Source organism: Chaetodon auriga, chromosome 12 (genome assembly GCF_051107435.1).
Source record: "Chaetodon auriga isolate fChaAug3 chromosome 12, fChaAug3.hap1, whole genome shotgun sequence".
NCBI classification, from domain to species: Eukaryota; Metazoa; Chordata; class Actinopteri; order Chaetodontiformes; family Chaetodontidae; genus Chaetodon; species Chaetodon auriga.
In genome coordinates, this window is record NC_135085.1 from 6,348,609 (window position 1) to 6,370,367 (window position 21,759).

A 21,759-nucleotide genomic window follows, 5' to 3' on the forward strand; every position below is an offset into this window, starting at 1 on the left:
CTACAAGCAAACTCAACTCAACAAGGTGTTGGTGTAGCAGTGCGGTTTGAAACCCAATCGAAACAATTGTGCACATCATGTGGATCAAAAATTTAACACCAGCTCTCCAGACTGCAGCTCATGACTGCCAACATGCATGTGTCAGCACGCAGCCGCGTCTCACTCCTCATCGCTCCCCCGGCAAGTTCCTGTTACAAAGCGACATGAGGCACGTCCACCTCGCTTTTTTTCAAAAACAAGTACTGCCACTATTTGAAGTGGCGATTGTATTATGCCATGTCAGGTGAAAGCAATCTTAAGACTGTCATTTACAGGTGTGTAACACGATCCTTAATGAGCGCATTGTGTACGAGCACTCAGCTGCCCAACCTATCTAAATCCAGCCGTGAAAAAAAAAAAGCCCAAAACAATTGTTCTCCTGTTAAGTCGGTCAGTAAACTTTCCACAGTAACTGGTTCCCATGGCCTGCAAAGCCAGGAACGAGCCAAATCTTATCTTGATGTCACGCAGCTATTGGGCCATCGTCTGTTTTGTTGACAGAAAGACAAAACCATGTGCCTGCCTGCTATGACTGACCTTGGGGGAGATTTGGAACGGTTTGCCGGTGAGGCAGGTAAGACTGGAAGTGTTTGCTCACGGGTGTATGCTTTGTTTTGAGCGTTTAAATGTCACCTGAAGTTTATACCCATTGGGAGAGAATAAGAAGAGGATCCCCTTGTTCTACCCGGACACGTGGCTTCACCTTTGTGGGAGAAGTGTTTGTAATGACAGGAAGTGCTCGAAGTAGGTCATCACTTTTAACTCCGCTCAAATGCCCCTCGCTCAAATGATGGTTTCCAAACAGGCCCTGCACACAGCACAAATGTCAAGCCTGGAGGCAATCAACAAATCTAAAGGCAGGGCAAATGTGAAGTTTCAACACAGAAACTCTCTCAGGCTCAAACTCGCAAAACTTATAAAGCCAGACGGCAAAAAAAAAAAAAATCTCCCTGGGAGTGAATATCACTTTCATATTCATAAGACTCACATTTCATTTAGTTACGGGGTGGAATCGATGAGCATTTATAAGAAGCAATTAGATACAGCAGCCACAGTTTGGACCCCCCTCCCACACCCCCCTCTCAGATACCTTGGAGCAACATGAAACCCCAGACAAGGCTCCAGTGGCTCTCACACCATATGGTCAAAGAAAAAGCCTCCCGGAAACCATAAAAAAACTGCCTTTTTTTGTGACTATCCATCAGTTTCGTCTCATCAGTTCCCCTGATGTGTGAGCTCATTTCGCGGCTGTGTGGAGCTGGAGGTATGAGGCTAATGAGACCGAGCGGAGATGGAGCTTTGCGGAATGGCCCTTTGTTTGGAAACAGGCTCTCTGCAGCGCTGGAAACGCGAGACGCTTATCGATCATTTCAACTGGAAGCCTTTTGTGTCGTGAGCGGCTGCGTCCTAACGCACCGATAAAAAGACACTTTGACGTTATAATCAGCTGCTTCTGGCTTAAACTTTAGTCGTAAAAACAACACAAACAGTCGCAGCGTGGATTTTCCACGTTGGTGGCGACTGCGCTCTTTGTCCGGTGCGACCACAGCGGCAAATAAACAGAAAACTGTGGGGGGATTTTTTTCGGATTAACGTTGGATTAATCATAATAAGAGACCCAATAACCGCCTTTGTTCCTCGCCTAAGCCACCCTCAACCGATGGCGAGTTGAGACAAAAACGACTTTTGCGACGGGGAATTCGCACAAACAAAAATAAAGCCCCGACGCTTGAACGCTGGCTCCTTTTGTATCCGCGTCTGTCAACCCTCCTCCGCCGCGCCTCCCCCTGCCTCTCTGCCGGGGCTACGGCTCCAGCCAGAGCTGACCGTCGACGAGGAGCCCCGGAGAGGCAGAAAAGTGCTGAGAGAAAGTGCCAAAACGCGGCTCGTCTTGTCTGAAAAGCCCCCTCACGCAGCGCGGCAAGGCTTGTACGTGAAGGCAAAAACGGGGCAAAGCCGCAGTCGCCAGCGGCGCAGCGACAGAGGAACGAAAAGCCACAATAGGAAGAAGCCCTTTAATTTTTCACCAGCGGCGGCTCGGCTAAGCTAGCAGGCGACCTTATCTCCGCTTCCCTTTTCGCGCAGAGGTCGATAAAAGCTCGAAATGTGGTAGCAAATGTCTCCCTGTCCGCCTACCGAAGTAAAAACACACATAGAGCCGCGCGTGGGTCTAAATGCGACGAAAAGAGACGCTTTGCATACTTTCCACGATAGCAGGGAAAACTTCCATCAATCATCCACAGTGAAGCTCCGGCAGCAGCAGCTCACATTTGGAAACGGTCCGCAGCGTTTGAGCCGAAGAGCTTTGCCTCGTTACAGGGAAATATTCCACTTACCGACTTGTAAAACGTTTTCCACACAGCCGGTCTCTAGCAGCCTGATACCCCGGCGGAAAGGCAGTCCGTCTCCCGTTCCCACGGCTCCGGCTGCCCCCACGGTAGCCGTCGTACCGGCTGTAGATCCTCCGCCACCACCGGCGGTAGTAGCTCCGGACCCAGCACCCCCAGCCCCACCGGTAGCTGCCGACGGTCCCTCCTCGCCCGCTACTCGGCACTGAAACGAAGAGTACATGCATATCTCCTTTTCGTTGCGGGGAAAAGACCAGTAGACGATGCGGCGCTGGACGGGCTCGGGGATCCGCTCGAAGCGCTCCTCTACTCTCTCGAAGGCCCACTTTTCCGCTACTGCCTTCGCGGCGCAGTCCAGAAGGGACTCCGGGGAACGATACCGGGAGCTGGTCAAGCCGCTGCCGTGGCCGGGCCCTGGTCCAGGACCTCGGGGAGCAGGGCGCAGGCAGGGTCGCTTGCTGGCCGGTGGTAAGGAGAGGAGAGGATGGGGCTGTTCTCTGCGTCCTTCCGCCATGGCGAGCCGATCAACACTGACGAGACGGACGGTGTGCGGACACCGAGCAGCAGCAGGAAGCCGAGTACACACACATACACACACACACAGGCACACACACACACACTCTCTCTCTCTCTCTCTCTCTCACACACACACACAAACACACACACAATCAGCAGCCAGTGTCAATTCAGACAGGATCTCAGACAAGACTTCCGATCACAACCTTCAAAATAAAATTCGCTATTTACGAATGGAGGGGACAGTTGGAGAACACAAACGAGAACATCAGTCACAGATTTAGCAACATCTTTGTTGCATTAGGGTCCCAGTTAGGATGTGACTGACATAAGACTTCAGTCATGGCCCAGATTCCCATTCCTATGAAAAACAATCTGAAGTAGCTTTATGGGAGACAACACTGTTTGTGCATGTGAACATGTTGAAGATAGTTACATCACTGTTTTATTGCACACACCGAACTGCTCTAATGTCTATTTTCTATACACCTCTTTCACACAATGCAGCATGATGCATCTTTGACCGATGAATTACAAATGTTGGTTATGTTACTTGTAATAAAGACCTTGTGATACTTACAGGTATTGTTATTGCACCTTCAAACACCTGATTTGTGACCAATTTTTTGAAAGCGAATAGTGTTATTTAGTAATCTAGCACAGCTGTTACATGGTTGGCTATGACGAGTCTGCATTTTTTGTAGTGCAGGATCCTAATCAGAATAGGCTGCAGCACAGAGTAGAAACAGAGGTCTTCAGTCAGCTCACTCAATCCACAAATGCTTGAATGAATATAACACAAATGTCAAAAAAAAAAAAAAAAAAAAAGCTGGTAAAACATCTTTTCCAGAACCTACAACCTCCTGAATGCTAATGAACATGAACACTTCCCTGAATCTTTATCATTTCTCCCCCAAAGGAGAAAAAGTGTAGAAATCTGGCCTAATATTTGACCTGTGCTCTCTGCTGACCCTGTTTTCAAGTATTCAGTTTTAAATTCACTTGGTTTCTTTTCCCCTATGGTTTTCTCTTTCCTTCTGTTGGAGAGATGTGGACAAGCGTTGTAGATGCCAAACATTTAGAAGATCATGTTTAAGAATTAAAGTGTGAACAACAAGGTCTGACTCAGGTGCATCTTGATCCTTTTCAGCTTCTGTGGCTGCTGTGGTCTTTAATGCTGCTACCAGTTGTTCTCCAAGGCCCGTAAGCTCTCACTGGTGCAGCTATTTCATCATCCTACAGTGTGGACCTACTCTGACTCATCTCCTTCTGGCTTCATCTTCCTGCTTCCCCACAGCTGCAGAAACTACAGTACAGCTGCCATTTCCATCTCAAAGTCTTGTTTGGCCATGAAGAATATTGCATTAATGTCTGTTTGGAGAAATGTGAAGGAATCCCAAATATCACCCTAAATTCAATATGACAGAGGAATACATGTGTTTAAAGACAAATTGTTGTCCCAGTCATACTTAGCTATTGATATATCTCAGAAAGCATATTGCATACACATGCACAGTGTCTAAAATGTGCAGCAACTTCATTTTCACAGTATATCCCTTTTGGTCACAGTGAGCTTTTTATTTTAAAAGTCAGATCTCTTAATTTCCTGTTTCATATGCTATGTGTCTGTGTGACTTGATACAGCTGAGTAGGCAGAGAGAGAGAGAGAGAGAGAGAGAGAGAAGGGGAGGGGGTAAGTAGATTGATAGGAGGTGGAGGATGTTACACATCACTAACCAACACAATAACAAAACAGTCCAGTCTACAGCTACAGCTCCCAGATCTGCTCTCTTACAAATATGCTTTACTATTTATATGAATGGGTGTAAGCCATCGATGCAAGAGCGAGCATCTGAGACAATGTAAACAACTGGGTGATTATAAAGAAACACACTGAAACCAAACACCGGTTAACCTAATACATACATAAATAATATCAGTAATAACTCCAATGACATATATAACATATACACTGTTATTATATATACATATGTGTATGTCTGTGCTCACACATATATATCTTATCTCTTCCTTTGACATGACAGCAAAGTCCTTCACATGTGCGCATTTTACACTGGAGCAGATAACGACCCAAACTCCTCCTAATGAATAACAAAGTTACTGTTTTGCTAATTAAATTCACACCATTATGTGTCCCATACATATCAATTACCTCAGGTCAGTGAATACACATTCATGAGAGTGGGTGCGGCCTGCAGTTGTGTGGCCATTCCTCACAGCAGACATAGAAGGCTCGGAACCCACCGCAAAGTTAATGCAAGAAAATGGCACCTGCTGCTCATTTACCTGAGGCTACACCTGTATTATGTTAAAGACTTCCAGAGGAATGAAGAAATACTGTGGAGCAAAATCCACAAAGAAAAGTAGTTATATAAAGAAATGCAATGTTACTGTCATCTGCATGCAGCTAATGACATTATTCACACAGTGGGTGTGTTCAGACAGACCTCTTTCTCAGCCTCACTGTAAATTAAAGACATGTCTGCATACATGCATGCATACATACAGTAGTAGCTCTCAAATACAGACATTAGTGCTGCTTTGCCTCTAACATTAAAAGATACACTATTATTTCTAAGACTACCCAATTGGTCAGTGTTTTAAATTCATTACTCATGCATCATGTTTTATGTTTTTACGTCACATTTTAGAAATGCACATTGTATCACAGAGTTGCGGCAAAGATTGATTCAGGAGGCAGCCTAATTTACGGTTGAGCAATAAACTTATTTTTTCCAGACTCTGCACTTCCTCTGCCAACTCATGGGCTGAAGATTATGGTAGACAATAGACTGCAGAGTGTGCTGCTCACAAAATATATGACGATGGGACAACTCCTTAGGCCACAGAAATGCTGATTAAATCCCACATTTTGGCTTAACTTTCACACATTAACATATTCACATTCTGTCACCCACTTTTTGACATAAATCATCAGTAGGAGGGTTTGACTCATCTAACTAACCACAAAAAAATCTGACGATTTCTGTGTAATCTTTAAAAGCCAAAGTAATCAAGCTCAAATTTTTCTATTGACTTTGTGACAAAGACTAATGACTGCAGCTAGCATTACAAATTGCTTCGCTTGATTGAAATATGTGTCTGGTGTTATTGAGGAGAAGATCGCTGAAGCTGTCCTCAGCCTGTCTGATGGTGTGTTCAGGATCAACAATCTCCTCTTGTATTGGAAACAGACCAAGCTGACCAATTACTGGAGCGCTTTTGTATACCTAAAATTATAAACTTTTGAATAAATGCGTGCACAAAATGAGGACCAGGGACACATGGACAGTTTTGGTATTTATGCCAGAAGACCAATCATATTACCTTCAAGGCTGGGTGGGGTTTCGAGTGACAAAGGGATATTTGTTAATTATGTGGAATGAAAGAGAGACCTGAGGGACTTTTCAAATGTGTGTGAACTGACTTAAAATTATGACCAGCCAAGTAAAATAAAACCACCTTAATAGATTTTTGGAGAGCAATGTCTCTCATTCATTGCTAACAAATACACATTATTTTCATTCCTCACTGACCCTGTATGGACAGTTCTGCCATCTCATTTTCACAATAATTGCCAATTGCACCGGCGGAGACAATGTTTCATCAGCCTGTAATAAAGCCAATCTACACATAATGGCTAATAAAATGTCTGATGAATGGACGTCATGGTTGAAATTAAGCAGAGTATCTCCTCTGAAGTCTCTTTTTGAACTCTTTGGAGATGTGGCAGAGACATTAGTGGCTGAGCACAGGGACAATATCCAGATCTGTGTCTCTCTGTGTATCCCCCTCTCTCTTCTAAAGACTGCTTTTTGGCGTGCAGTTATATTGAACAATAGGCCAAAGCCAACGGAGGATGCAACCCGTTACCATGGAAATGATTATGATGGATTTGTGGATAGACAGAGCAGGTAATTGGAAAAAGATTGATGGGTGACAGGGTGAAGGAGAGAGATAGAAAGGGATGGAAAGAGAGAGGGATAAATTACCAAAGCAGCGGTGGGAGGAGAGAAAGCCCTATTACACCCTATCTTTCTGGGATTTACAATTATATAATGATGCATCCTCTCTCTCTCTCTCATCAAGTCAATAGGCAATCACTCTTTCTGGCTCTTGCAGTCACTCCCTCTACTCCCTTTCTTCCCCCTGCATTAGCCCTTCTTTTTGTTCCCATATCCTGTTTTCTCTCTGTCTCCTCCTTTGCACTATTTTTCTTCTGCCTCCAAAGAGAAAAGTGGAGAGGCTGGTTTATGATGAGAAGGTGACTGGTTAGGGTCTGCACATCAGATTACAAGGTGAGGGGGATGGAAATGATTCATTCAACACGCTATCAACCTGCCCTTGAGCAAGGCAGTGAAGTCGCAGATGCTGCAGTGAGTCAGCTCAGTGGCTAAAACATGAACACTGTGTGAGTGTTGGCAGCTCACAGAGGAAACAAGGAGAAGTGATTGAACGTAAAATGCATGGCAGTGCCACTCTAAATGCACATTTTAGATGAGCTCATGTGCACACTAAAGTGATATTTCTGGATGTAAAGTCATCAAGAAGTATGAATATTAAACAGTAAACAGTTTCCTCTACTACCCAAATGTCCCTTGTTCAGAAGGAAGCGGGGAAGCATGGAACGCTATTACGAACATTACTGGTTCTCGGTAGGAAGAGATTGAAGGGCTACATTTATCTACAATCCACTGAGAATTTGATAAGAAGCAGCAACAAAACAGCTGAGACAAACCGTGCAGGAAGCACGTCACTTGTAAAAAGTGCACATGTGTCTGAAAAACAATAATGGCGGACAATGGTTAGTTTCCACTGCTAGGCCGTGTGCGAGAAAGGTGTTAAAGAGCTACAAATGAATGGATACCACTGTGTTTGCTCTTAAGCTACTACCGCCAATGGAAAATAAGATCGCCATTATAGCTCAGAATGTTCTCTGGTGTTTGATTTATTGTTTATGTAGATTTTATCACCATGTACAGGCCCGGCATGCTTGTTTGCGTTCTTGTGTTCTTGTGTTTGTAAAATGAAGACTGTGTGGAAAGAATTTTTCAGTGGGTGGGGAATAAATCCCTTTTGAAAATCTATGTACAAGTGGTCAAATGTGAAGACTTGTGTGAAACAATCACTGCATATTGCATGTGCAAAGATAATAAAAAAAGAAAAATGCAGTTGATAATGAAATTGTTTAATTTTTGACAGAAATTTTGAATGTAAATCTCTTTTTAATCCAGATTTTTGTCATTTTTAAACAAATACAGATGTATAAGTAAAGCTTACATAACCACCATATGCACAAACCATTCACATACAATCCACATGGAATCCAGCCACCCACACACACATCCACACATGTTCTCTGATTAATAAATAATATGTTTGCATGCTTTGTTTTCATACACAGTTCCAGCAGGCGTCTTCTGCTCTGTGCAACTTACAAGGAGTCCAGTGGTACAAACACACACACACACACACGCACACACGCACGCACGCACACACACACACACACACACACACGCACGCACACACACACACACACACACACACACCTCTGGGGACAAGAGTCATGTCCTGAAGAGAAGAGAGAGAAAAATAGAAATGCATCTATCTGTGTGTAACTGGTGAGAGAGGGAGGAAAACATCGCTTCACCACAGTGTGAAGACATTCAGCAGACAAACAATGTGTGTATGTGTGTGTGTGTGTGTCTATTGGCCTTGACACACAACCACATTCACACACACTTTTTGTCTCCCAGCATCATGCTAACCAAGGTGCTGACAGCTATGCAACATGCTTTCCTCACCATAAACACTCCACTTGAGCGGTTCATTGCTGGTGGACAATAGAGCAAAAATATCCACCTTTCTCTCTCTGCCTCCGTCCCTCTTTTCTTCCTCTGTCTATATTGATGGCTATTTCAATTTATTTTCTATTGCAGTTTAGTCCTTTTGAGCCCCGCTGCTTCATTTTACACTGATATAGGCTGTAGATTAAGAGGCAGGAGGAGGAATAGATCTGTCTGCATGTTACTGTGTTTGGTCACATGCAAGGTGTCATAAACAACCGACCTGATTTTAAAGTAAAGCTCTGTTAAAAGAGGTCTTTGAGGGTTGATTTTTGACCTGCATCAAAACAATTAAGAGACAATCCTGTTATTACTCTCCTTTGTGTGAAGCCCATTCTGCACACTATGTTAGGATTCAAATAGGAAAGATTCCTCATGGCAAAAGAGAAAATCTAGATTCAAGGTTTCAGTAATACCCATCACATTTTCTATATTTATCACTCACCATTTGCAATGAAAATACTACTGTCCAGGGCTGGCCAGAAACATTCCTTTTACAATTATTATTGCTTCATGAAACGGTTACGAACAGCCAAGTGTCTTCAGTTTCAAGAGACAGTTGCACTTCTATAGTTAAGACAACAGGAATAAATCTGCACATAGTATACATCCCTTTGTTTTCTGTTTCTTCCTCACAGCTCCTTCCTTCAGCATGTGTTGATGCCATTTACTAGTTTGTTTAGAACATAGAATCAACTCTGGAAAGGAAGGTGGGATGATGTATTTTTTTTAACACCATGCCCCTTGGTCATGAACATCTGTAATTGTGAAGCATTTAACATCACTTTCTTGCAAACCAAATGCAGGTGGAGGGGCTGACGTTCTACAGTTCTGACTGACTGTAGCTGCTCCGTGTTGTTTTCTCTTTGATTTGCATATTTCATTTAACATTTTCAACACTGGCCTGACACTCAGGGCCAAGCAGCTGGCCAGACCACCAAGAATTCTCCCAGTGCTCTCGATGGCCAGTCCAAGCCTGCTACTGTCAACCATTTTCCATTGTCTGATGCCTTAAACAATGTTCTTCTTGGATCTGGAGCAAACTAAACCCTGCCCAAAATTTTTCACATCCAACAATTTTTGTAACTTTCCAAAAATGGCAACCCATAAAGCAAGCCCACCTCATGTAGTAGTTGGCCAGGTGTAGGAAGGTATGGATACAGGGTTTGAAATTCTCTCTCAAGCGCCCCTTTTGCACTTTTTGTGTATACACAACCAAGTGCAACATCATCAATGCTTTTGGGGACAAACAGTATGAAAAGGTGCACTGTTATCTACATTTCATTCAATTCATTGTATCAAAACTATGCACAGCTGCGAAAGACAGAATGTTTTGACTGAATTGACAGGACCCAAAAATAATCTGATCTTTTTGGGGTCTGCTCTCACCTGCTCGCTTGTGATGACAAACCCCAAAAAGGAGACTAAAGCAGCACAAACCTCACATTTCTGCGCTTTAACAGTTTGTTCTCCAACAGTCTTTGTAATACCTGCCAGACATGGTGAGTGCATTCCTCCTGACTCTTAGAGAAAAATCAGAACATCATCCACATACATGAACACAAAGTGATTGATGAAGTCTCAACACATCATTTACCAGATTCTGGAAGACGGCTGGGACAATGCTGATGCCCTATGGCCACAACAAATACTCACAATGCCCCATTGGAGTGTTAAATCATCCCCCTTCCTTATCTTTACCAGGTGATAAACATTCCTCAAATCTAGTTTAGAGAATACAGTTGCTCCCTGAAGCAATTCAAATGCTGAGGCAGATACATAGTTTGTGCATTAATGCAATTCCACTTGGCTTGTTGCTGGGCATGAATAGCTTCCAATATTGGTCCATGTTGTCCCAAAAACTGTCCTTGGTGGTGTAGGGCTTGCTGAATGCCCTCTATCTCACCGTCTGAGCCAGCTGGGTCCATACTGGTCGTATCGTTCTGTTAGATTTTGAATGAATTTACAGGACCAGTGCCAGGTGCCAGGCTCGGACAAATGAGGCTGGAGGTGGGAAAACAGTTTAGGTATTCTTGATGAATAAAAGGTAATGACTGAGTCCAAGCAAAGCCAAGCCCTTATACTGAGCTGAAGGGGAGACAGATCCAGTCCCATGACAAGAGTAGGTAGACAGGTCCAAGTCCTTGGTGAGAGCAAACTGACGGATCCAAGTTCTTTGCGAGAGCAGACCGGCAGGGCATGGACAAAGCAGGTATGAGAGCTGACCAGCAGGACATCATCAAAACAGGAGTGGGCTTGGCACCTGAGCACAACAGGGAAAACACAACCGACTAGGTATACTGAAGGCAGACAAGACAAAGACTGACTACTTAGCATGAGCGTCAGGTCTGGTCATTACCATGCAGCAAGGCAGATGATACAATGAATACTTGCTGTAATCCGGGTGCTTATATACTGAGTGAGCAGGTGGATCTTGATTGATGATTGTGTGCAGGTGTGTTCAGGCGGCCGGTCCCAACCTGCCGGCCACGCCCTGCACCAACACAGACACAGACCAGACAGACAGGGGAGAAGCAAACAGGAGACACCAGGAAGGTGAAACACCTGAGCACAGAGGAGAAAAAAGAGGAGGAACTACAGATCTCCACACAGAATCCTTGAGAGAGAACAGGAAAGCAATGACTCAGCCAAGAGGTGGCTATGACAACGGGCTCTCCCCCTGCTTTTGAGTGTGGCCATTTGAAGTATAAACAGCTTTGTTTTTACACCTGGCCAGATGAAACACTGAATGAACACAAAGAACCCCTATATATAGCCTGTGAACTAGTTTGGACTGTCTACCATTTGCTTTCAATCACTTAATGAATTTCTGCACAGAGCTTAATTTGACCTGACTCATTTTTACCTTGAAGAGAATGAAACTAAGAAATCATAGTAATTTACTTGAACAGACCAGTCCATTATTGGGGCAGTTTGTGAAATATTCACAAACTGCCCATGACTATTTCACAAATGACTGTGCTGGATGGACCTATTTTTAACAACTAGTCATAGTAGGGTTTATATGGAGGAGTATTTCCAATTCATTCTGATTTTGCAAAAAGTTTTAATGACACTGTTGCCAGGGATGTCATCCACAGTACCAACAGGACTAACAACTGTATAGTTCAACTTTGCATGTAGGTTATTACGAACCATATTTCTGTTTATTGTTAGGCCTCTCATGGCTTTAGTAATTATGACAGGAGCAAAGGAAGCTGGGTGACATAGCAATAAGAAGAAAGTCTGCATTTGGAGGAAGGTGGTGTGGATAGATGGGTCAAACAAACGCAGGACTTGGATATGGGAGATAACTGTTTATGCCCCATGTTAAACCAAAAATCAACATTTAACCATTTTAAATTACATAATGTACTTACAAGATATCATGCACACAACAGTAACATACTTATTTTAACACATGATCTTTTCCTAAACCTAACCAAGTAGTTTTAATGCCTAAACTTGGGCAAACTGCAACCATTTCACGATGTCACCGCCATGAGAATGAAGGTCTGCCTTCGCAAAGGTCCACCTTTGTCGTACCAGCTTGTTGCTGGTACTTTCCAGTGGTGATGTATGTCATTTTTTGCAGTCATTGACAATTGACCTATTCAGTCATTTAGGTATGAGGATGTGTTGGATTGACCTGTGTTGAATACTGTAATATTGTAACTTGTAATATTCATTATGAAAAGACCTCAGAGTTGGTCCCTAAAATTTAAACATCCATGTCTGCTTTGCTGGAGATTAGGTGCCACTGAATGAAGTGTGCACATGTATGAAGGACATTGTGCTATCTGTAGTTTTTTTTTTTTTTTAGAGAAAACAACAATACAAAGGTTTTCCTGACATCCAATTTTGTCAGCAATTCCCATCAAGGTTCCCTTTTCATGTCACCTTGGTTCCTTACATCCCTCTGTGTTATTGGCATTGATTTCTTTCAACACCTCCCTGATGAAGTCAGCACTGCTTTTGTCCATTTCCTGGAGAAGGAAAAAAAGGCTTGAAAAAGTATTATCCTCATATTGCTTCAAAAAATATGAGCATAGTGTGCCTGTTTTGCCTCCTTATGGTATGTCTTTGGTAAATAAATACAATTAAGTACTTGTTTGACAGTACAAAAATGAAAATACTACCATACTAATGGTTAGACATGTGCACTGGTGGTTTCATCTCTGTCAGTCACTTATCAAATATGATACTTGGGAAAGTATTCCTTACTTGGAAACTTGAGAAGTGAGCACATGAGGCAAAGCTGATCACAAGTCCACGACAGTCAACACATATCTAGTGAAACATTAAGGACAAGTTACTGTTTTCTGTAAAGACTAAAGCACAAAATGGTTAATTTTACCAGGGTTTATCCACAGTAGATTTCTTGTTTGAAGCAAAGTAGCAAAGTAGTAAATGAGGTGACAAACCCATGACAAAATAATTGTAACCATGAAAGAGACAGCAAATTGAAATTCCCCAGACAAAATTCTCAAAATCAGCTGACAGCCGGGTCATTATATGCTGCCTCTTTATGTGAGGGTCTCACCCCACCTCTGCTCAATGACCCTGCAATGTTCCTGGAAACAGTGTCTAGTGGGTGTCTGAGTATATGATGATCAGAATAGACCTTTCTTACAGGTGTGTGTGAACCTAGCTCATAGAAGAAGCACGGTCAAAATTCCGAATCGCACAAAAATCCATTTTCTTCTGCTTCAAGACATTCCATTTGGAGCCAAACTGACCTTGGGATTGTCAACATGCTGACAAGACAATGGCCATGTTTATGTGCACGCAAGAAACCGGATTAGCGAAACAACCAGGCATTTTGTTATCTTGGACACAAGGACAGTGCTTTGACAAATGTTCATTCTTATTACACTGCTGCTGCATTCCCTGAATCTCTGAAACAGGGCCTGACTGGTATCACAGGTAAACCTTTTTGAAATATTTTGTCCTCAAGTTCCACTGCAGTAGGATCCCATATGCATGAACCAGAGCAGAAACAATGTGTGAAATATATTTAAAGGATATGTAAATGATAACACAAGCTTGTGCCAACATACCTCAGTCCAAAAGCAAAACTGTGGTTTATTTAAATTCTCATGAGAATTCCCAGAGCCCGAGATGTCATCTTCCAGTTTCTTATTTTGTCTGAAAACGCGAGCGAAAACGCTCTAAAAACCCACTGTACAATACCAGCTCAGCACCAAACAGCAAATAGACACAGCTAATAACTCGCTGGTGAACCGATGACCTTTTCCGTATGCATTTGCTGGCTTGGCTTGACTTGGTTTGACTTGGTACAACAGCCCAGTGCAACAGGCATTTACATCTCCAGTTCAACAGGGCTGCCCCTTGAAGCTGTGTCTTTAACTGATGCTTAAGGTGGTGACACTTAAAAGCAGCTCCCTCTTTGGTGCTGTTTACTATTGCACTGTACAATGGTTGTTGGTAGCCAGCTATTTCATGTTGTGATTTTCAGGTTTTTGTTACCATGTTGCTTGTGATCTCCCACTTACTGCTTTAAAAATGGAGAAGGAATGTTTGAAAATGATGAAGTATCTGCTATGTCTGATAATATCAGTGAAGGTTATTCAAACATGAATGATAGCCAGATATTTCTCTCATGGTAGAGACCCACAAACCTAGATCTTTTTAACTTGTATATATTTCTTTTTATATATATTTTTTCATTTTACATTTTTATTATATTTTATATTTCATGTTTATTGCTGTTTGCACCAGGGATTTGAGGGAAACGATATATTAATTCTGTGCATGCCCTGTACATATAGCAGTATAATAAAGTTGACTTGACCAAAGCATAGCTAAGAGAAATTGAATTTGGACTTACATTTTCCAGGTGGCCAAAAACAAATGAGTGCTAATGTTGCAGCTGTGTGTGTGTATGATGTGTCTGCTGGATGTGTGTTAATAGGCAGCTAACAAGTACACCACATCCAGTGATTTGTGGGTAAGGTGCCTACATAGCTGCTCATTGGCTGCTGGGTGCTCCTTCCTAACTGACCAAACAACCCACAAAAACTTGTCACACAAGATCCTTCTGCTGACCATAGAACTTAATACTATTCAAGCCATGCACACAGATTAAATACAAACAGTTAAATTATTTGCATGTGCAACTGATTTATTTGAGTTGATAATTTCAGAAATACTACCCTTGATACCTGCCAGGCTCTATACATTGCCGCGCAGATGTGCAGAAAATCTTTTAGAAGCATATATATGGGCAAATAACCAGGTTTTCTGAGCAAAAATCAAACCTCTGTTAATCAGGTTTTTCTTAATCCCTTAACCTTGTTAAAGAACCCCGGTTTCTAATTTACACAACATTTCAGAAATGAGGTTAACTGCTTAAAGCTGAGAATAATCGGATTTCTTAAGTGCATGCAAACACAGCGAATGTGTGACAGACTCAGATCAGAGCAGTACATTTTGTCATCCTGACACAGAGGTGACGATGAAGACTGAGGTGTCAACAGGCTCCGGATTGGCCAGACAGCGCATGTGTGGACAGCGTGTGGGACTGTGTCAAGGGGGAGGGGAAGTGTGCAATCACCTAACCCATGGTGAACTCACGAGCACGCCGTTTGTGCCTGAAAATACTTCCTCTCCAAATTGCACACACACACACACACACACACACACACACACACACACACACACACACACACATTCAGCTGATGAGATGTTTTGTGTAGGGCTCCTCCTCAGCAGAGGTGGCACAAGCCTTTTAGCAGATACTTATGACCCTCTATCCTCTACAATACACACTCACATGCAGGCTCCTGGCAACCAACTCTTTCCCTCCCTCTTTATTCAAAGCTTGATTTCTTTTCATCAAGTCTGTCTCTTACCCTTTTCTCATCTCCACCTTTTTACTCTGCTGGATGCTCTTGTTTGTGTCAAATCCAATCTCTCCTTCCTTCATGGCTTCTATCTCTCTCTCTCTGCTCCTCCTTGCATCTTTGTCTCATTTCCATTATCCTCTCTCCTGCCTCTTTCCTCCTCCTCTCTTTCACAACTGTCTCTTTCACCTTCTATATGCCTCCTTTTCTCCATATCCTTCTTCCTCACTCTTTCTCTGCCCTCTATTCTCTTCTCTCTTTACAGCTCTCTTCTCCGCTTACTCTCTTCTTCTTCTTCTTCTCTTCTCCTCTGTGACCTCTCACCTTCTATTTCCCCCGTGCCTTTCTCTCTCCCCTTTTCTCTTTTCGCAGACCTTTTCTCCTTCACTCTGGGTGTCAGGGCTTTGTGGAGGCTCTCAGCCCCCTGTGGGACACCCAGAGGGAGAAAAAGCTCAAAAGCAAACTGTGGGACCAGGAGGGGAGGGGAGCAGAAGCAAAGGACAGAAATAAAGGAAAACCCAACATTTCGAGCGAGAAATTGATTTTTGATTTCTTTACAACGTCATTTAATTCATTTTATTTCAGTACCCCTTCCTTGGAATCTATTCAACTACTTGCTTGATAGTTTGGCCCATTCCTAAACTTGATTAGTTACAAATAATCAACTGGTGATTATCCCAATTAAATCCAAATGGACCCTTTGGCTGAATTTTCCTTTGCCATAAGAGAATAATAAGGACCCCATATAGTTAGCTCACATCTACATGCCATGTGGGATCCATATTGTTGGACCCATATGGACACCACACCGTGAATCCAGTTTTAGCCCATTCCTAGGCCTCATTTACCACTTATAGGGCTCAACATGTCAGCTGGAAATATACAAAGTGTGGGCACATTTGGTTTGGTTTAATTCTGCCATATGAAAATGTAGACTTAAAATAACATATGTGCAATAGACAATAAGACCCCCCCCCCCCCAAAAAAAAACAAAAAAACAAAAAAACAAAAACGACCAACAACAATAAAATAAAATAAAAGACAGCATCGAAAAGGTACAGCATGATTCCACGGCACAACCCCTCAGTGTCAGTGCAGAAAGAAGTCTGTCTATTATCTGTGTGGAGTGAAGGTGTACCACAGTTTGGGTTCACTACAATTAATGTTTGTGTTTTTGGATCTGTAACCATGATCTGTCTTAACCTCAACCAGGTACTTTAGTTGCCACAACCCAAAACTGGCTTAAACTTATTTTAAAACGGATTAAATGAATATGTCCAAATGATTGCTAATGTTGCTCTGAGTTGACTTATTGTCTAAGTAGGCAATTGTTTTGCCATAACAGCTTTGTCCAGTTATAATATGTCAGTGTTGTGTTTAAAACTTGTTGTGCTGTCAGTCAGGTGATTGAGTTTGCACAGCGGAGTTGTTGGTGTTTATATCACAGGCAACAGAACCGGCTCAACAGCCTCCCAGTGTACACAGCCAACCAGGACCGAACACAGTCTCTGAGACTGAAGGACACCAGTTTGGTGACAGGGAAAGCAGTGCCGAGGTGATTTACAGCGGCTCCGACCAGGACTCTGACTCCAGAGACAGCAGACCAGGACAAGAGAGGCGTGAAGAGGGAGGGGAGCGACAGGAAGGTGGGGATTTTCACATCTAACTTGGTGATTATGGGTTTGTTTCAACCAAACCAGAGTTGGTTATTGCTATAACAGTAGAAAGACAAACCAAGACAGTTTTAGTGAGTTTTATTTTGTTTCTGTTGAGTTTGAATGAAGTGTCATTTATGACGAGTTAGCAAGGCAGTTGAGCCCATCTTAGTTTGTTAAAGGAGCAGAACTTGAATTCAGAAAGTATACAGTTGTGTTTTTCTGGAAAACAGTTGTAAGAGTATTTCATTTCTTGCTATTTTGACGCTTATTTTGTTTATTTATTGGACTAAAAAGGCTAAATGTAGCAAACTTGCAGGGGGTCATACGATCGGACTATCGCTTCTTGAGGTACAAAGTTGTGGGCTATTACAAGACAGGATGGGCTAGCTGGTTAACACGCTAACTTCAGTGGATATCTCTGCACCACACAATACATAGATGTGACACCATGAACTGAAACATTCCTTGTTCTGGACAGGGAGGGGACTTTTCCCATCTCTCTCTCATAGACTCAACTACAACTAAACAAAACTTCTCAAACAAGATGCTTTGAGCTTGTGGAATCCTATTGATGATCTTCAACAAGACAAGATTTGAAGAATAATTTCTTGTTTTTAAATTTACTTTCTTTAATTCTGTCGTACAACACATCATGATTTAATTTGTCACATCTTGCTGGTCTCATCATGTAAGGACCACAGGTCTTCCAGCTGGACATGCACAGTAATGTCTGGATGCCATCCTAATCAGATGCCCATAGGATCTCAACTAGCTCCTCTCAAAGTGATGGAACAGCAGTTTCACTTTGAACTCTGAGCTCCTCACCCTGCCCAGACAGCCTGCACAGGAAACCCATTTTGTCTGCTTGCAGTTTCATTCTCTTCAGCAGTGACCAGGTGAATGATATCATGGATAGAAGGGCCAAAATGAGCAGCTGAGAAAACATAGAAGGACCTGGAATTAAGTGCCATGGTAAGTCAACTGATTGGAGACTGTACCGCGAAGACAAAAAGGAAAAGTGAAACTAAATGTAAAAGGTGAAACAACATAAGATTTCACACCAGACATGTTCTTCACCTCTGATTTCAGCCTTTCACTCAGTTCCTTTCACTCCAACAAAATAGACTCCCATCAAATGAGGGGGAGTTACATTTGAAATTGCGGACATTACTTCAAAGCTCCAGAAATCAAACAGTCTGTCTTCCATGCTGCCCCCCCCCCCCCCCCCCAAAAAAAAAATCTTGCTTTTCTGCCCATTTCTCTCTCTGTATGGGCTCATTGGGCCCTGATTGGAGTGTGTGTGTGTGTGTGTGTGTGTGTGTGTGTGTGTGTGTGTGTGTGTGTGTGTGAAGTCTCTAATGGTGATAGGGTGATTTGAAGTGTGTGTGTGTGTGTGTGTGTGTGTGTGTGTGTGTGTGTGTGTGGTAGGATGTGATTTCACACCCAGCAGCCTTGTGGTCTCATCAGCCACCACATTGGCCAAATGGCTTGTGAGAGTTGAAGACATTGTTCGTCTGGTGTATGTTTCTGTGTGTGTGTGTGTGTGTGTGTGTGTGTGTGTGTATGAGTGTGTGGTACAGAGCTCACATTAGCCAACTTGGTGCATGTTTGAATGCATCCTATTGTCTATGTGTGTTTGTTATTTTTGGATGTGTATATTCTGTGCCTGTGTGTGTGTGTGTGTGTGTGTGTGTGTGTGTGTGTGTGTGTGTGTGTGTTGTGCCTCACTCGCTCATTTGCATGTTCAAACAGGATTAAGTGCATTGAGAGAATCAGCAATAAACAGTTCTTTGACAGGAGACAAATAAAACAGATTAGCATTGCAGATCAGATAACGTCAAGACGGGAAGCTAGCTGACACCCTGTTAATGTCTTTGTTGTGTGTGTGTGTGTGTGTGTGTGTGTGTGTCTGACCAAAGTGAAGCTGGAGTTTTACTTCTGTGTCAGGATACTGTGGAACCTTTGTAGCTGCAAAGGTCACTGGAGGAGACATAAATCTTCTCAAAAATGTGGAGGCCAGTTGAGCTGTGATTGGTCAGCTCATTCAGAGGTTTGGAATGACTGGCGACAACAAAAAGACATTCAATCAATTGATTAACGTTACATCTCTTGTCATTTTGTCAGCATGTAACTGAAGCAGACGAGGCTCAGACAGTGTGTCTATATTTTTTTCCTCACTCAGACACATTCTTACAACTTCATTTCCACGAGTTATTGTGTACGAGAGAAAAGGAGACACATTCAGTATCTGTGATTTAGGAGCTGATAGCAAATTCTCTGGTGTAACATTAATGTGTGAACTCAGCGGCAACAACACACAACACTCTCTCCAGCAGTTAATGTCGCCACAACATCAATGCCAACGACAGAGAGATGAGCCACTCAACTGCATTTATACAAGGTTGTCTAAGAAGGTAAATTAGACTTTGAACTTCACTTGACACCACCATGGAAAGATTACATGTGAAGTACTGTGCGTGGAGTTTCTACATAACTAAGCTCAGATATTGATGTCAACAAAAAAACAGTCCATGCACATTCCTGCTAAAATATATAATAAACAAAAAAAGTATTTAGGCCTTCAGTGCTCAATACAAAACCCACAGTTCAACTACCAACACATGAGACCTGATCTCAGCTAAAAACTCCTCTTCAGGGTCCAGGGAAGCAAACAAAAATACTCAGTTTGAGAGTCAATACAAGAGTGGGACAATGAAAATAAATCCAAGTGATGTCTCTTGCATCTAATGGACAAGTTTTGTAATTCTCCAGCAACTACGGAGTTACCTCCGATATTCCAGCCACTGTGCTGCTGTCGGCCCCAGGGAAGGTGCAGACTGGGAGCCGAGCAGTTTGATGGTGGGTCCACAGAGCAGAGAGGATGGAGTTGGAGAATAATGTGCCCGCAAAGAGCAGGTGAACGATGAAATATAGACTTTTTGGCTCGTTGGCAAGCTAATCAACGATCGCTGTCAGAATGGACTGGACCCTTTTCACTGGTGAGTGACATCAGATGTGCATATTTTCTGAATTCATTCAGACATGTTGGATGGATGTGACCAGCAGGCCACCAGGTAACGATCACTGAGTAATAGACTGGATCCAGACTGACTTGTCTTGGACTTTGACAATACACAATTTGTCAGTTTGGTTAGGTTAATTCCTGATAATTAGCTTGTAAGTCTGTTAGCAGCCAATCTAAAAAGTTTCAGTGTATTTTCTCTGTTTGGACATCTGACAAAATAAATCTGACAAGCAATGAAATTGTGTGTGTCTGTGTGTGTGTGTGCGTGTGTGTGCGTGCTTCTGTATGTACTGTATATACTGATACATGGGTAGTTGGCTCTACTTGCATGAGAGGACACATCTATGTGTGCACAAATGCCTCAGTGTTTCTGTGTTTTCATGTAGGAATTTTATCAGGTTCACCTCAGGTGGTGTTTCATCATCATGGATATACCTGCTGTAATGATCACACTCATCCCACAACATTCATTAACAGAACAGGCCCACCAGTTTGTGCTACCCTGCACACACTCTGTACTTCCTCTTGTCTTGCTTTAATACACTCCTACATGTTCATCACAAATACATTTTGACATTCAACAATTGAGAGAACATCCTTGTGTTTAAGCTCTTTTCAATGCTAGACACCTACTCTCCACGAATAGATTGTAACCATAACCAAACAGTCCTTGAAAAATGGTTCATTTTTATCACAACATGTATTCATCCATATATCTTCCAGTAGCATAAAGGGACTACAACTAGCAAGTCATTACAAGACCCTGTGTTGTAGATTAGTACATGAATGAACCTTGTACCCTTGTACCCTTGTACCTTACCTTGTACTTTACTGAAACCATTTAGATAACGCTCCATAACGCTGACAGCCAATAAGCAGGCAAAGGTGACATTCATACATTACATTTTAAAGGAACGCAAGAAATGACAGTAATCCACAGACAAAATTGAAAAAATAAATAAAAATTAAAACAAAACCAACGTACACTCTTTCAGTGTATAACCATGGAGTTGTTTCTTTTCCCTTTAGCAGGTAAAAATGCAAACTGAACACTTTCAGTGATGATTTATGATGGACTGTTCACACAAACAGGCTCAAAATCTGGGACAATAGGCTGCTAATGATTGTGAATGGGACCCTGCTCTGCATCCCAGCGCCACCTGCTGAGCTACAGAGAATTCAAAGTGTTCAGTGTTCACTACAGAAGGTTGAGTAAAGGTCAACTTTATGAAAATGTCCTCTGACGCAATGCAACCGACAACCAGATGACAGCTAATCAGGCTTGTCTTGATTCCCACAGGCCCAGAGTTGTTGACAAGTAACACAAATTGTGTAAAAGGAAATGAACAACTTTTTCAGAAAACCACAGTCCCGTCGGAGCAGAGTATCATGTGGTCAATGCAGCGTAGGCTCAGAGCTACGGCTTCATGAGAGGCCAGA

The 21,759-nt window shown here is 42.6% G+C and overlaps 1 protein-coding gene across 1 annotated transcript in view; it reads right to left on the reverse strand.

The window, feature by feature from the left end:
* Positions 1-2,957, reverse strand: part of zswim5 (zinc finger, SWIM-type containing 5) — a 58,902-nt gene extending 55,945 nt beyond the window's left edge. The window contains exon 1 of the mRNA XM_076744177.1: positions 2,376-2,957. Within this exon, the coding sequence (XP_076600292.1) occupies positions 2,376-2,901 (526 nt within the window). The 5' untranslated portion in view covers positions 2,902-2,957. The remainder of the gene's footprint in view (positions 1-2,375) is intronic.
* Positions 2,958-21,759: the final 18,802 nt, after the last annotated feature.